This window comes from Rhyacophila brunnea, unplaced genomic scaffold (genome assembly GCF_057557595.1).
Source record: "Rhyacophila brunnea isolate RB1 unplaced genomic scaffold, BYU_Rbru_1.0 scaffold_22, whole genome shotgun sequence".
Classification (NCBI taxonomy): Eukaryota; Metazoa; Arthropoda; class Insecta; order Trichoptera; family Rhyacophilidae; genus Rhyacophila; species Rhyacophila brunnea.
In genome coordinates this window covers 21,952,200-21,965,679 of record NW_028232882.1, presented here as the reverse complement: position 1 = coordinate 21,965,679, position 13,480 = coordinate 21,952,200, and the positions used below count along the sequence as shown (strand labels likewise).

At 35.8% G+C, this 13,480-nt stretch overlaps 1 protein-coding gene across 2 annotated transcripts in view; it reads right to left on the bottom strand.

Annotated features, from left to right (window-relative positions):
• Window positions 1-13,480, bottom strand: part of ClC-b (chloride channel protein 7) — a 40,168-nt gene that overhangs the window by 15,893 nt on the left and 10,795 nt on the right. For both annotated transcript variants that reach the window (XM_085949493.1, XM_085949492.1), the window contains exons 4-5: window positions 2,700-2,898; window positions 1,436-1,545 (exon numbers count right to left, since the gene is read on the bottom strand). In XM_085949493.1, the coding sequence (XP_085805619.1) occupies window positions 1,436-1,545; window positions 2,700-2,898 (309 nt within the window). The remainder of the gene's footprint in view (window positions 1-1,435; window positions 1,546-2,699; window positions 2,899-13,480) is intronic.

The window sequence follows — 13,480 nt, the reverse complement described above, 5'->3', positions numbered from 1 at the left end:
TTTTGTTGTCGCAGTGTGACTTTCTGCCAAGTCTAAAGTTACGTGTTTTGAGTCAATTACTACGTTTCGCTGTCTATCGGTCATAGTATATGTACCTAAAATTTCATTTCTCTAAGTCATCAAATTCAAGTCAAAAATTCATTCAATATCTAAATATATTTCAAAAACACAGTACAAAAATGCAAAAGATAAAAACTTCAAAGCTGATTTTCTCTGTTTGACGTTTTTTGGATTGTGGCAGTTTAGTTGCGAGGGTGCGACATGTGCATGGATATACTGCTGGCAGTATGTATTATCGCGCCTGCAACAAGAAAATGCAAGTGTAAACACTACTATCGTGCAAGACCGCATTCATGGATCAAAAAAGTTGAGCGGCTTCTGAATTTTCACACGATAGTTGCAACTTGCACGATATATGTGCATGCGCATTAGAAATATAGTGGCGAGCCAGATATACCTGTCAAATAGCACCAATACACAACAACAAATGAGTTCGCTAATGTTTGAATAATGAGATTTGGAAGACAGACAGCACTTTGTATATAAACAGTTATTATCGCAGTATCGGTCAGTAAATCCACCCACATGTACAGGCGCTATTCTGATATGTAAATATGATCTTTTATTATTTTTATAAAGTTTAAATATAATTTATTTATTTAGTTAAATGTATATAATTAATAACAGATAAACAAAAAATCTGTCAATTTTTTAACATACATATTCGGAATAGCGGATTTAGTATACAACTTAATTTTGGCATTACTGCACTGTAGTTTTACTCCACTATAATTCGGTAGATGGCAGAAGGGCCCATCTGTCAATTTCGAGAATGTTGAGGAGGGCAATAATAAGATCTCAATTTAGTCTAGCGAACAAAATATTTGAGTGTTATTTAACCTTTTTGGCTGTTTATTTAGTTTGAGAAAAAAATATGCATATTCATTTTAACTGTATATTCGATATTACAAGGCAAGTGGGCTCTTTTCCCTTTGCTATGTTTTTGCAATCGTTACAAATGTCTCATTGTTTTCTTATTCCGATTGGTAGTAAAAACATTAATTTTACCATTATTATGAGAATGAGTATTCAAATAAAGAAATTTTTTAAGATATAGATTTTACAAAATTGTATCAATCCTGGGTATAAAAATAGCCATGTCTTTTGACTTTGCCTTGTCTATCCGTGCATGGCGTGAATCACACTCAATATGCGTGTGCCTGGCTCAAGAAACTTGTGGCATTTAGTTTGTAATCGACTGACAGATGCATCCTTTTGCCACATTGAAGATTAATGTATTTAACAATGTTTGTAGAAGAAAACTTGAAAATAGAAATAATGCAGATGGGCCCTTCTGCCATCTGACTACCGAATTGTAGTATGGTTGGTAACACTAATGCTAGCCATAAATAATAATTTATAGAATAAATCTTACCTCTACATATGCCACCAATAAGGATCCAATACAAACTGGTATGACATTGGCCGCAATCCATAATAAATACGGTATATGTAGTTTGTCTTCTATAATATATTTGTCAATATCTGTTGGCTCAAGTTAAGGGCTATACAACTACATAATGGATATTAAATTCACTTCAATTCTTTCTTCAATGTTCCTAACCATTGTTTTATCTATCTTAACGTGTAGTATTTTTGGTAATAGAGACATCTTATAACAGAATTACAAGACATGCAATTAAATGTAGACTAGAATTTTGCTACGGATCGGAGACGTGGACAGTAACTGTGAGTGATTTCCTGATTACTACAAGTGTTTGTATGCAGAATATTGTAAGAGAAGGAAAATAGAGTGTTGGAAGACCACAACTTCAGTGCCTTGATGCCTTAACAATTTGTGAGTGTTAGTAGTGGTCGACTGGATTAGGAGGGGATAGGACAAGGGTGAATGGTGGAGTCTACTTGAGGCAGCGAATGTTCACTCTGTAGTGCCAGAAAAGACGAAGAATAATCCCATGGCCCCCATAAGGGGGGGGGGGCTGACAGGCTCTAGCCTGGGGGCCCGGGCTCAGGAAGGGCCCGACGAGGCGAGTTGACCAAATAAGTGAGATAAACAAACATCATAAATTTGCTTTAACAGTAAAAAAAGTCACTTGCGGCGTCGTTTACCGCATAGACCATTTGGAAAACGATGTTATAGAGCGTCACACTGCCTTTATCCTTAGCGATAGGTAGGGGGTCCGCCAAAGATCCTAGCCTGGGGGCCCGCTTCAGAATGTGGGGGCCATGAATAATCCACATACTCAATTAAAATTATGAGCAGTTATGTTTGTATTAATTATTATAAGGATTCTTTTTATTTTCATGCATTAATATTATGACTGTTCCAGCTGACACCTTTCAGGTAAATTCTGCGAGCAGATAGATGGACCTGTGAGTGATGAGGGAGTTTGGAGAATAAGATAAATATATGATCGATATATAATATAATATGTTGGAAACAAAGATACTAAAGAAAGTCCTCATAAGGAATACAACATACTGTTCCTCTCTCGTATCCGCCAAATCTTTACACTTTTCCGGGCATATACCTATAGTGGTATAAAGAATATCCCCATCACCTTGGTTGTGAATATAGTGCAGGAATCCACGAGCAAGGAGTCTAGTTGGCGTAATAAAATTAACCAAGGGTCAAGTATTTCCTCCACTTGGAGTTTGCATAATGTGGTAAAGGATACATTTTTTCAGGCCCGTATATTTTACACTTGATAATTCTTCAATTGAAATGTCTATCACGCAGGCAATGATGGCTGTGATGACTCCGATCAATAAAAAAATGAACCATCTTGCTAAATTTTTTCTGACAATGAATTTGTAGCCTCTAGTTTTTTCTTCATCTAGCAATATTTTATTTTCACAGGTGTCGTAATCCAGGCTCTGAAAAATGAGAATTAAAAGTAATTAAATAACACAGTTATAATCATACCGACACCGTCAGCGAATGAATACAAATGTACTGTAGAAAAGAAAAAGGGCGTAACCCTCAGCTTTTTCAAAATTGGTTTTATTGCATAGTAATGTTGTACACGACTAAATACAAGCTGCAAGTGCTGATTTATTATCTAAATTTAGCTAGCAATTTAAAAAAAAAAAAAAAATGACATGGGAAAAATGACTTAACCATCATTTTTATAGGTTATTTTTAATTAACCCAATAATTAATGTCAGATTACGGATATAAAAACAAAAATATTAATTATCATGCACTTTTGTGTCTCTTGTAAAATTTGATTTGTGTGGATTATGCTCATTTTGTAAAAATTACAAAAGGTTTATTTCAATATTACAAAAACAGCATATATGAGAATTTTTTTGGAGCGGATGATGTTTGAACCCATATCAATCACATTCCGGATGAGAGCTTTACAGATTAAGGATGATTTATGCTACGACGGGCTGTATCGAGGGTTATTTGGCTGTAGTTTATAGTGCAGTATGCACCGCATGAATCAGTTGCAGGCCCACTATCGGAATTGCATTAAGGCCCACTATCGGAAACATATAAAGTAAAAAATTCATCGAGGTATCTAAAATTAAAAGTGCCTAAGGCCTACTAAGATCTCAAGACGGCCCTGCGCATCTATTCTATACACTAGGCTGCTATCGGCGATAATAATTTAGTTGTAATTGTTACAATAAGTGCTATGTTTTAACAGCACTTCTCTTGGTTGTGTTAACTTTTATAGCTAGACAGTTTTGACAGTTTAGACGGCTAAATTGTTGTAACAATTATAACCCTCAATACATAAATATGATAAACTACCCCCGATAGGAGCCTTGTGTACAGAATAGATGCATTGGGATAGATAAGGATAAAGCATTGTAGGAAAGTGTGTTATGAATAATATCAATAATGTATTTTGCATATTGGATATTTTACTATGATTATGCAGCTGACCCAGTATGTGATAATAATCATTGGACAATGTTATGCATGTAATTTATTTTTATTTCTAGCAATGTTTACGCAAAATAGAGATAATATATTGGCATTTACAGGCCTGTACACTCCAAATAAACAATTTTAAGTGGAATAATATTAAAAAACATATCGAAATATAAAATCGAGCACAAATTATAATAAAATATTTAATAACAAGACAATGGCTTTTTTTGAGCTACGAATGAGTTGTTTAATATCTGTGAAACAAACCCATAAGACAAAATGCTTTTTCTTCAAATGTATCATTATGACTCGCTCCATTTTATGGTGGCCTTTGTCGTACAAATAATTATTATATGTTTGCAGAAACGTTTTATTTACTATGTTATGTTAATGCTTTCCTGTGTTTTTGAACTGTGATGGATTAGTTATAGATCAGAGATTTGATACACCTAAATAAGATAATAATTACTAAACAACGCATAATATTATATTTGTATATTTCGCATTGACTGTCCGATCTACCGTTCTGTAGCGAGTGCCCTTCGGCAGTAGGTAATGTAAGTAGTAAAGTACTTTATATTATATCTTATCATTGGATTTAGATTATGTAAGTAACGCATACCCAACACCCCCACTTGGCACTTTTCCGAGAAATTAAGTTTTGTCATTTCTGAAATATGTATGCAAACGTCATTCAAATTCTTCCAAAGAAACATGGACAAATAATAATATATTTATTTGTCTATTAATTATTTAGTTTTATCAGCGGTTGCTTTTGTTTATGATAACGGAACATGGTTTTCCCCTGCCCACTAAATGGGATAAGTTTATGATTACATTTCCTAATTGAATTTTCCTGTTACATTCGCTGTAGGTACATGTTATCGATTAATATTTCATGTTATTAGTATTAACTTATGACAATTTTTTATGCAGTGAATGTTCTTTACATTGTCTTCATAAATACTGCATACTCTGTACATTTACTATGTATGTAGCTGTGGCGAAGGGTGGAGTTAGGCTGTTAAGTTCCGAAATAAATACTAAAAATAAAACTTTGGCAGTCAAATGTATTTGTTTTCATTGAACTAAGACAACAATGTGTTGATAGTGTTTGTTAGTTTATAAAAATCAATTGAACCTGCCTAATCCAAGCCATAGTAGATAATAGTCAAAAAATATTCGTTTATCTATAAAATATCTAAAATCATGCCATTAAACCATACATAATTTTAGATATTTTTTATCGACTATGGTTTGGTTTAGGCAGGTCTTAATGAATTTTACAAAACTAACCAAAACCATCTGTAATATGTATTCTTAATTCAACAAAAACAAATAACTAACCAATAAAAATAACTAATAATAACCAACTAATAAAAGTAACTAACTAATAAAAAAACCTAACCTAATCTATTATGGTTTGGTTTTGAGGGTTTAGTTGAATTTTAAAAACTAACCAGCACGATCTGCAAATAGTACCTTTAGTTCAATCAAAACAATTAAGTATGAATTACAAAGTTTAGTGTGCACTATTTACGTTGAATCTTAACAGCCTACCTCCACCCCTCACCATTATACCTATTGGTAATTATATGTAAATCCTATTGACAAACTTTTTTCTTTCAAATCGAAATCTCATCCAAGCTGCAGGAGTGGTAGGAGTGATCAAGATTCAGAGAAGATTCTTTGCAATTATCTTATATTCTCAGAAAAAAAGGCCTTTTTGGTTCATGCAGAGAGCAGCAATTTGGTGCAGAAACAGCAAATGTTAAATCTTTTGAAGAGTTTGCGTTTTTTTTTTGATTAAAACGTTTACTTAACCTTATCACTGCCAGCCAATTTTTACTAGGTGGACACTTGTAGGCCAGCGATTTTCAGAATACAATAAATCCTTTAAAAAATATGAAATAGGAACGGAATGATAAATATTTGTGAAAACTTAGCAACACAACATGTTTATCAAGTTTATCGTGAATATTTTCACACTAAAATGATAAATATATTTTAGATAATATACACAAAATGTTTATTCAGAAGTTATGACGTTTACAAGAACACGCGAATATATTCGTCCGTGGCCTGACGCGACATACATGCTTTGGTGAGTTAATTCGTCCGTGGCACGGATCCGGTTAACCCGGCCTTTCTCCTATCCTTCATAGTGTATTTTGTAATATTGTTAAAATAAATTGCATGCGTCACAAGCTCGGTCAGCTGTATAATTAGATAATATCCAATGTGAAAAATACACTAATTTTTTTGCACTCATTCAATTGGCAATTTCAAGCCCCTTTATCGTTTGCACTAAGTCAATATAGTTAATTTTATAAAAATATTCAATCAAATGTATCACCGAGGAGACTTGGTGGACGGATTGGTGGTCTGAGTCTGGCCTGGGAAGCTTTATAGGCAATAGGTACAATTATTTGGCACCCCGACAAATCAAATGCGCCCATACCAGTGCTCATCAATACCACGTAAACAAAACTGCACGCGAAAAATACAAAAATATAATTCGATAAAAACATTTCGAAATTTACATATTTACGATAATCAGTGTAATTTGAGATTTAATCCGTTGCAGCTGGTAGTAGAGTAATAACTACAAATCATCAGCTTTTATCTGGAATATCTACTATTTTTTATATCTTTATTCTTATGTTTTTTTTATTTGTGTATATAAAATATTATGTTATGTAAAAATAAAAATTGTCTCAATGTCTGGGTGGTAATGTCTGGGCAGTTTTGGTTGGAGTGGTTTTGTCGGGCCCCCAATTTTTTTTTACGCATATCATTAAAACATCATCATCATCATCAGGGTCGCGACAACCCGGTGTGGGTCCTTGCCTCCTCCAACAGCTCCCTCCACCTGTCCAGTGTGGCCGCTTTCCAATTTGAACCCCTTGAATACGGCAGTCACTGGCAGCTCCATCTAACCAGCGAATCTTTGGCCTCCCTCTTCTTCTACGTCCTATTGGATTGCTGGACATCACTCTCTTTGCCGGTTCATTGTCATTCATACGGTGCACATGACCTAGCCATCGCAGTCTCCCAATCTTAATTGATTGAACTGCGCTGCAATCTTCGCACAGCCCGTAGAGCTCAGCATTATATCTTCTCCTCCAATTGGTGCCATCCCTGATCGGTCTATATATACGGCGGAGAATTTTTCTTAAATTCATATATCAAATATCATTAAAACAGACTGATGAAAATGATTGAATACTATTATCTATTATTCTTTCTGCCGCTACAACATTATGAGGGTCTTGACCTCTTCCAGCATCTGCCTCCTTGCAGGTCTGTCCCAAGGCCACTTCCCTCCATTTTAGGATGCCCAGGGTCTATAAATCCAATTCGACACTATGCCTCCATCTTATTGTGACTTTCTTTATCACGCGTGACTTGTCCATCTTGTGTACATAGCCCAACCATAAAAGGTGGCCCAATTCGATGGACTGTACAAAGTGTATAGCTCATAATTGTATATTCGCCTCCACCCCAACTGTGTCATTGATGGGTCCGAAAATACCACACAGCACGCTCTGCTCAAATGAGCCCAACACTCTTTCTATGCTTTTAGTCATGCCACAGGTCTCCGAGCCATACATGACAACTGGTATCATCTATTTATTTGTTTTTTTTTTAAACCATGTCCGATCCTAAGAAGATAATAAGGCCTGCGCAGAGTGAAAGTTGTATTAACAGTTTTTATGTTTTTATGAGAAATGGATGTTACCCACTTGCTCAATCTAATGGGTCTCCATACTCTGGGTGCAAACACAAAAATAACAATATGTGATTGTTTTGTTGCCAGACCCGGAATTCGAACCCAGGACCCACTACATTATAGACCGACGCATTATCCGCTTGGCTTCACGGGCGTATGTATTATAATTATTTATTTTAGTGTTACATAATTATTATATGTAGTACAAATAGGTATATGATGTGAAAACTGCTCCTAACTCATTTTTTAATTATATGTCACTCCTACTAGTTTAATTCTCAGCACTACAATTATATACACAGTGTAGGTATATATCAATTATAACAAATGCATAAACTATTTGCTGATAACAAAACACAATACATTGGAAATGGATATAATATGGATTCTTGAGAAAGGAAGTGTTTTGATAATAATTCTTCTTGATGACAAATTAATTAATAATATTAATAAAATTGATTAGAAATAACTGTCAATAATTCTTTTAATTTAGTAATCATTAGTCACTTTCTTATCTAACTGTGATTAAAATATTCTAAGAATTTCAACACATTGTCATGACTTACTGTTTCTCCATACAACAGCTGTTAACATTTTAAATATTCTATGAAGAAATAGCCTACATACATAAACATTCATGATGGATAACATCATAATATATTTTGAAATATATTGTACATATTATTAATGTCATGACATAGTTAGATGACAATAGGTATTCAGAATAGAGAAAACGCAAGGCCTGGTATTTAAAATCCAAAACTATGAGGAAGAAAATATGAATACGGGTATTAATTAAGGCGCTAAGTACCAAAATAATAAAAACTGACATTTTTATAGAAAAATGTTCTACATACCAACGCCAATAACTTCAAATAAAGTCTAAGTGCCTCAAGCAAGTCAAAAAAATACAGCAAAGTAATTAAACCTGTCGACGTTGTAAGTTCGTTGGCGTGTTTTATTTATAATGGTGTAAGTAGCAATGCAGTGGTCAATGGCATTCAATATAAAATAGCTGACGATGGTGTGTTGACACTTGCGAGTTCTTAATACCAAAATTATAGAAGCTGCCGTGATTGCTTCACACTGTAAAACTACATTTTCAAAAGGCCTGCTTCATGAAATTTTACTGCAATGACTCGGTATTTTGTAACTACAGGCAATACTACTTTTTGGTACTTAGAGCCTTATTTAATACACGTATTCATATAATAGGCTGTCTTTTGATCATGGTATTTAATATTTTCTTTTCATTTCACCATGTCCGATTCTAATAAGATCAAATGGGCTTCCATAGCGTGGAAGTTTGTATTAACAGATTTTGTTTTTATGAGAAATGCATGTTAGCCACTTACTCATCATATTAGGTCTATACTCTGACTCAAACACAAATTTAAAAACAATGTGTATTTGCCAGACCCAGGATTTGAACCTGGAAACCACGACGTTATAGGCCGACGCCTAAGTCGCTCGGCCATCATGTATTTATTTAGATACAAAAATTATTTCACAAAAGCTTTTCACTATTTCACGCCAGCAAATTTTATGATTATTTCGAAATAATATTATTGACAATAAATAACAATAAATAATATTATTTATATAATATTATACAAATAAATACAATAAATAATATTATTGACACTGTGTCTGTGCTCATTCATTCATAAGTGTCACGTAGCCAACTATTAACAAAATCGTAGGTAACAATTATCTTACCTACATATTTTCTTTACTTTATTTTTTCATGTCTCTCGGGGGAGTCTGTAACCCCTAGAGAGCGCGTCTCCAGGTGGCGGATAGGAGATGCCCTAATCAAGGGTAGGAGAAAAATAAAATATCTCCCGCGGACCAACAGACCTAGCCCTCCAGGTTGGGGGTTGGGCAGAGGGCTAACCACCCACTTCCGTAAAACAACAACCAGGGTTCACAAAACTAAACAACCGTGCCTTGGACAAATGGCAAATTCACAAAGACGACCCAGCAAGAAAAACAGACTAAGAATTGGATATTGGAACGTACTAAGCCTATACAGAACAGGAGCAGCACAAAACCTAGTGGAAGAATTAAACAAGTATAAGGTCCAAATCACCGCTATTCAGGAAATTCGCTGGCCAAATAGTGGTGAAATTGCCATTGGACAAGACGTCATTTATTATAGCGGGAATTTGGATGGCAAACATATATTTGGAACAGGTTTTGTTGTTGCCAAAGAGACAGTAAGCAGCGTTCTCTCGTTTGAACCCATCAGTGAACGCATATGTGTACTCCGAATCAAAGCAAGATGGTCAAACATTTCCTTAATTAATGTACATGCACCTACTGAAGCATCAGAAGAGACCGAAAAGGAAGAATTCTACAACTTGAAGCAACATTTGACAGACTTTCAGGGCATGACATTAAATGTGTATTGGGGAATTTTAACGCGAAACTGGGAAGTGAAAGCCTGCATAACACGACCAATGAAAATGGAAAGATGGTTGCTCTCTTCTGCAGTGCTAAGAATCTGGTTGTGCGGAGCACTATGTTTCCACATAAAGATATTCATAAGGTCACCTGGAATTCCAGAGATCGCAGGACGCACAATCAAATTGACCACTTTCTTATAGACAGCCTTTATTGGAAAACAATTGAAGACATCAGAAGTTACAGAGGCGCAGATTGTGACACGGACCACAACTTGTCAATAGCTAATTTTAAAGAAATACTTTCGAAAACCATCCGCAAAACTCCCAAAATAAGGACGAAATACCACGTAGAAAAACTTAATATCTTATCTAAAAGAGACTCTTATATTAAGGAAGTCTCTAATCGAATCCAAATACGGGAAGAGGGCTCGATATCTCGGGATGTCGAGGACCGGTGGCAAGAAATGAAACAAGCCATCCATCAAGCGGCGGAAAGTACATTAGGAATAGTAACAAAAAAACAATTTGATAAGTCTTGGTACGATGACACGTGCCGGCAGATAGGTAGTAGGTGAAAGAAAAGCGGCAAAAACCCTTTGTCTACAAATCCACAAAAGGAGAAATATTTAAAGGAATACACAGACAAGGCAAATGAAGCTCGAAATCATTTGAGAAAGTGTAAAAGAGCCTTTATGAAACGCCGTTTTGAGAAAATGGAAGAAGAAGCTAAGGCCAATAATACAAGGTCATTCTTTGCAGAAGTCAATCTGGAGAAAAGAGGATTCCAATCAAGAACGTCCTCAATCCGAGACCCACAAGGTCATATAGTGGCGGAAAAGGACTTAGTTCTTAATGTATGGAGAACACATTTCCAAGATTTACTGCAAAGCTCCAATCTATCCATCTCACTTGAATCTCCAACTGTAGACACAACTGAACCACTTATTGCACCACCCAGCAGAGCAGAACTCAAAGGAGCTCTTCGGCAAATGAAAAACAATAAGGCGGCGGGCAACGACAACATTCCCACGGAACTACTCAAGCACGGAGTGGAAGCTCTTCTCAACTCCATGCTGGGGTTGTTTAAACAAATCTGGGAAGAAGAGAGAATACCTGACGAATGGAGAGAGTCACTGGTGTGCCCAATCCTCAAGAAAGGAGACAAGCACAACTGCGCAAATTATCGTGGCATATCTCTCCTACCGACAGTGTATAAAGTTCTCTTAAATGTTGTCCTAGCAAAAATGTTGCCTTATGCAGAAGCTGCTCTGGGTGACTATCAGTGTGGGTTCAGGAGAAATCGCAGCACAACGGATCAGATTTTTACACTGCGCCAGATACTAGAAAAGAGGTGGGAATATAACCAAGATGTCCACTGTCTCTTCGTTGACTTCAAAACTGCATACGACTATGTGCATAGAGAAACTCTCTGGAAAATATTGAAAGAGCTTCAGTTCCCAGAAAAGCTTATCAATTTGGTTAGGGCATGTACAGAAGGATCGCGAAGCAGGATACTTATCCAAGGAGATGTATCGGAATCCTTCGAGGTGACAGGTGGGCTGAGGCAGGGCGATTCTCTATCACTTGCTTTTCAATCTTGCATTAGAGAAAGCAGTGAGAGAAACTCTCAAAAGTGACGAAGGAGTCGACCTAAATGGATCCCATAAAGTTCTTGGCTATGCAGATGATCTGGTGATCCTGGGCGATGATCAGGCACATATAGTTGATATTTTCACTGCATTGGAGGCCACGGCAAAGAAAATTAATCTTCAGGTTAACGCAGAGAAGACCAAGTACCTAAGAGTGTCGAGAAAAAACCGAAACTCAGGAAATATTGTAATTGGCAATTCTATATTTGAAAAAGTAGCACAATTTAGGTACTTAGGAACTGGGATCTCTGAAAAAAATGATCTTGACACAGAGCTTGCCTGCCGATTGAAGAGTGGAAATAGAGCGTTCTTTGCATTGAAGAGCATATTTGGGTCCAAACTGCTGTCCAGAAAAACGAAATTTCGGTTATACAACGTGATCGTAAAACCTATAGTTCTCTACGGATGCAAAACCTGGAGCATTACGAAGAAACAAGAAAAGGCTATCCAAGTATTTGAAAACAAAATTCTCCGAAGAATACTTGGACCAATTAAAGAGGACCAAGGGTGGCGCATTCGTAAGAATGCCGAACTTTACGAGTCTTTCAAGCCGAAGATCAGAAATATTCTGAGGGCAAGAAGGCTGAGATGGGCCGGTCACGTTGTAAGGTGCGAAGAAAGCAGAGCTCTCTACAGGGTCTAGAAAGGAGTCCCAGTGGGTATCCGGCCTCTAGGCCGACCTCGGAAGAGATGGTCGGACGCCGTCAGCAGAGATGCAGCGAAGCTGGGTGTGACCGACTGGAAAAGAGAAGCTCTGGACAGAGACTCCTGGAGGATGGTTGTGCAGTCGGCCATGGACCTAAATGGACCTTAGCGCCAGTTTAATTAATCAATCATTCATTTCATGTACAGGCGGCCCTAACTTCGTACAATTCGCTATTTCGTACATTTCAGATTTTTGTTGATAATGCAAAAAATGTGCGCTTCCATGCAGTCGTGATTGATAAAGCCATAGCATGTTATAAAATTCTTGATAAAGATAAAAAAGGGTGGTATTCAACTATCTCTTGATAAATTTATAAAAAAACACCTGTTTGCTATTATGTTTCTTTATCTTTATTATACCCATTGATAAATAAATATTTTAAATTACACATATTTTACATTGCTCTACTTTCGTACATTCAACATTCGTACACATTTTCAAGAACCAATTATGTACGAAAGCCGAAGGCCGCCTATATATTCAAAGTGTAATGTTCGAATCTGCGAACAACTGGTCAGCAGTGAATGTATATGTATCTAATGGCCACATGCCAGGCGTGTTTTGTGCACTGGACATATTAAAGATGTAGAAATCATTAAACAAATTCCTAAGCGTCAAATCTAATTTAAAATGAATTTCCTCCATCAAGCACACTCAATCGATATATCCATGACTTGTAACGTCTTTTAAATCTGCCAAGTTATAAATAGGTATTTTGATAAATAATCCATTGACGGTTTATCGCTCACATGACCTAAATAAATTATATAATTTAATGGTAGTGTACTTAAATATTATCAACAAGCAACCATATTTAAATAATTACGTAATGATTTGCATATTATAATAATAATAATGCACATTAAGCCAATTAGATACTCTTTTATCTGAATATTTTACAAATATATATATTTAACAATACCTACCGTGTTTTAAACAAAATTATAATACAAAATACTAATTGGTATCTACACCATAGCTTGTCACTTTGCGAATACGAATATCATTGTTGATCCACTCCACAAATTGTTCGACATGCACTTCATGAATGTAAAAAAATGGGATAACATATAATAT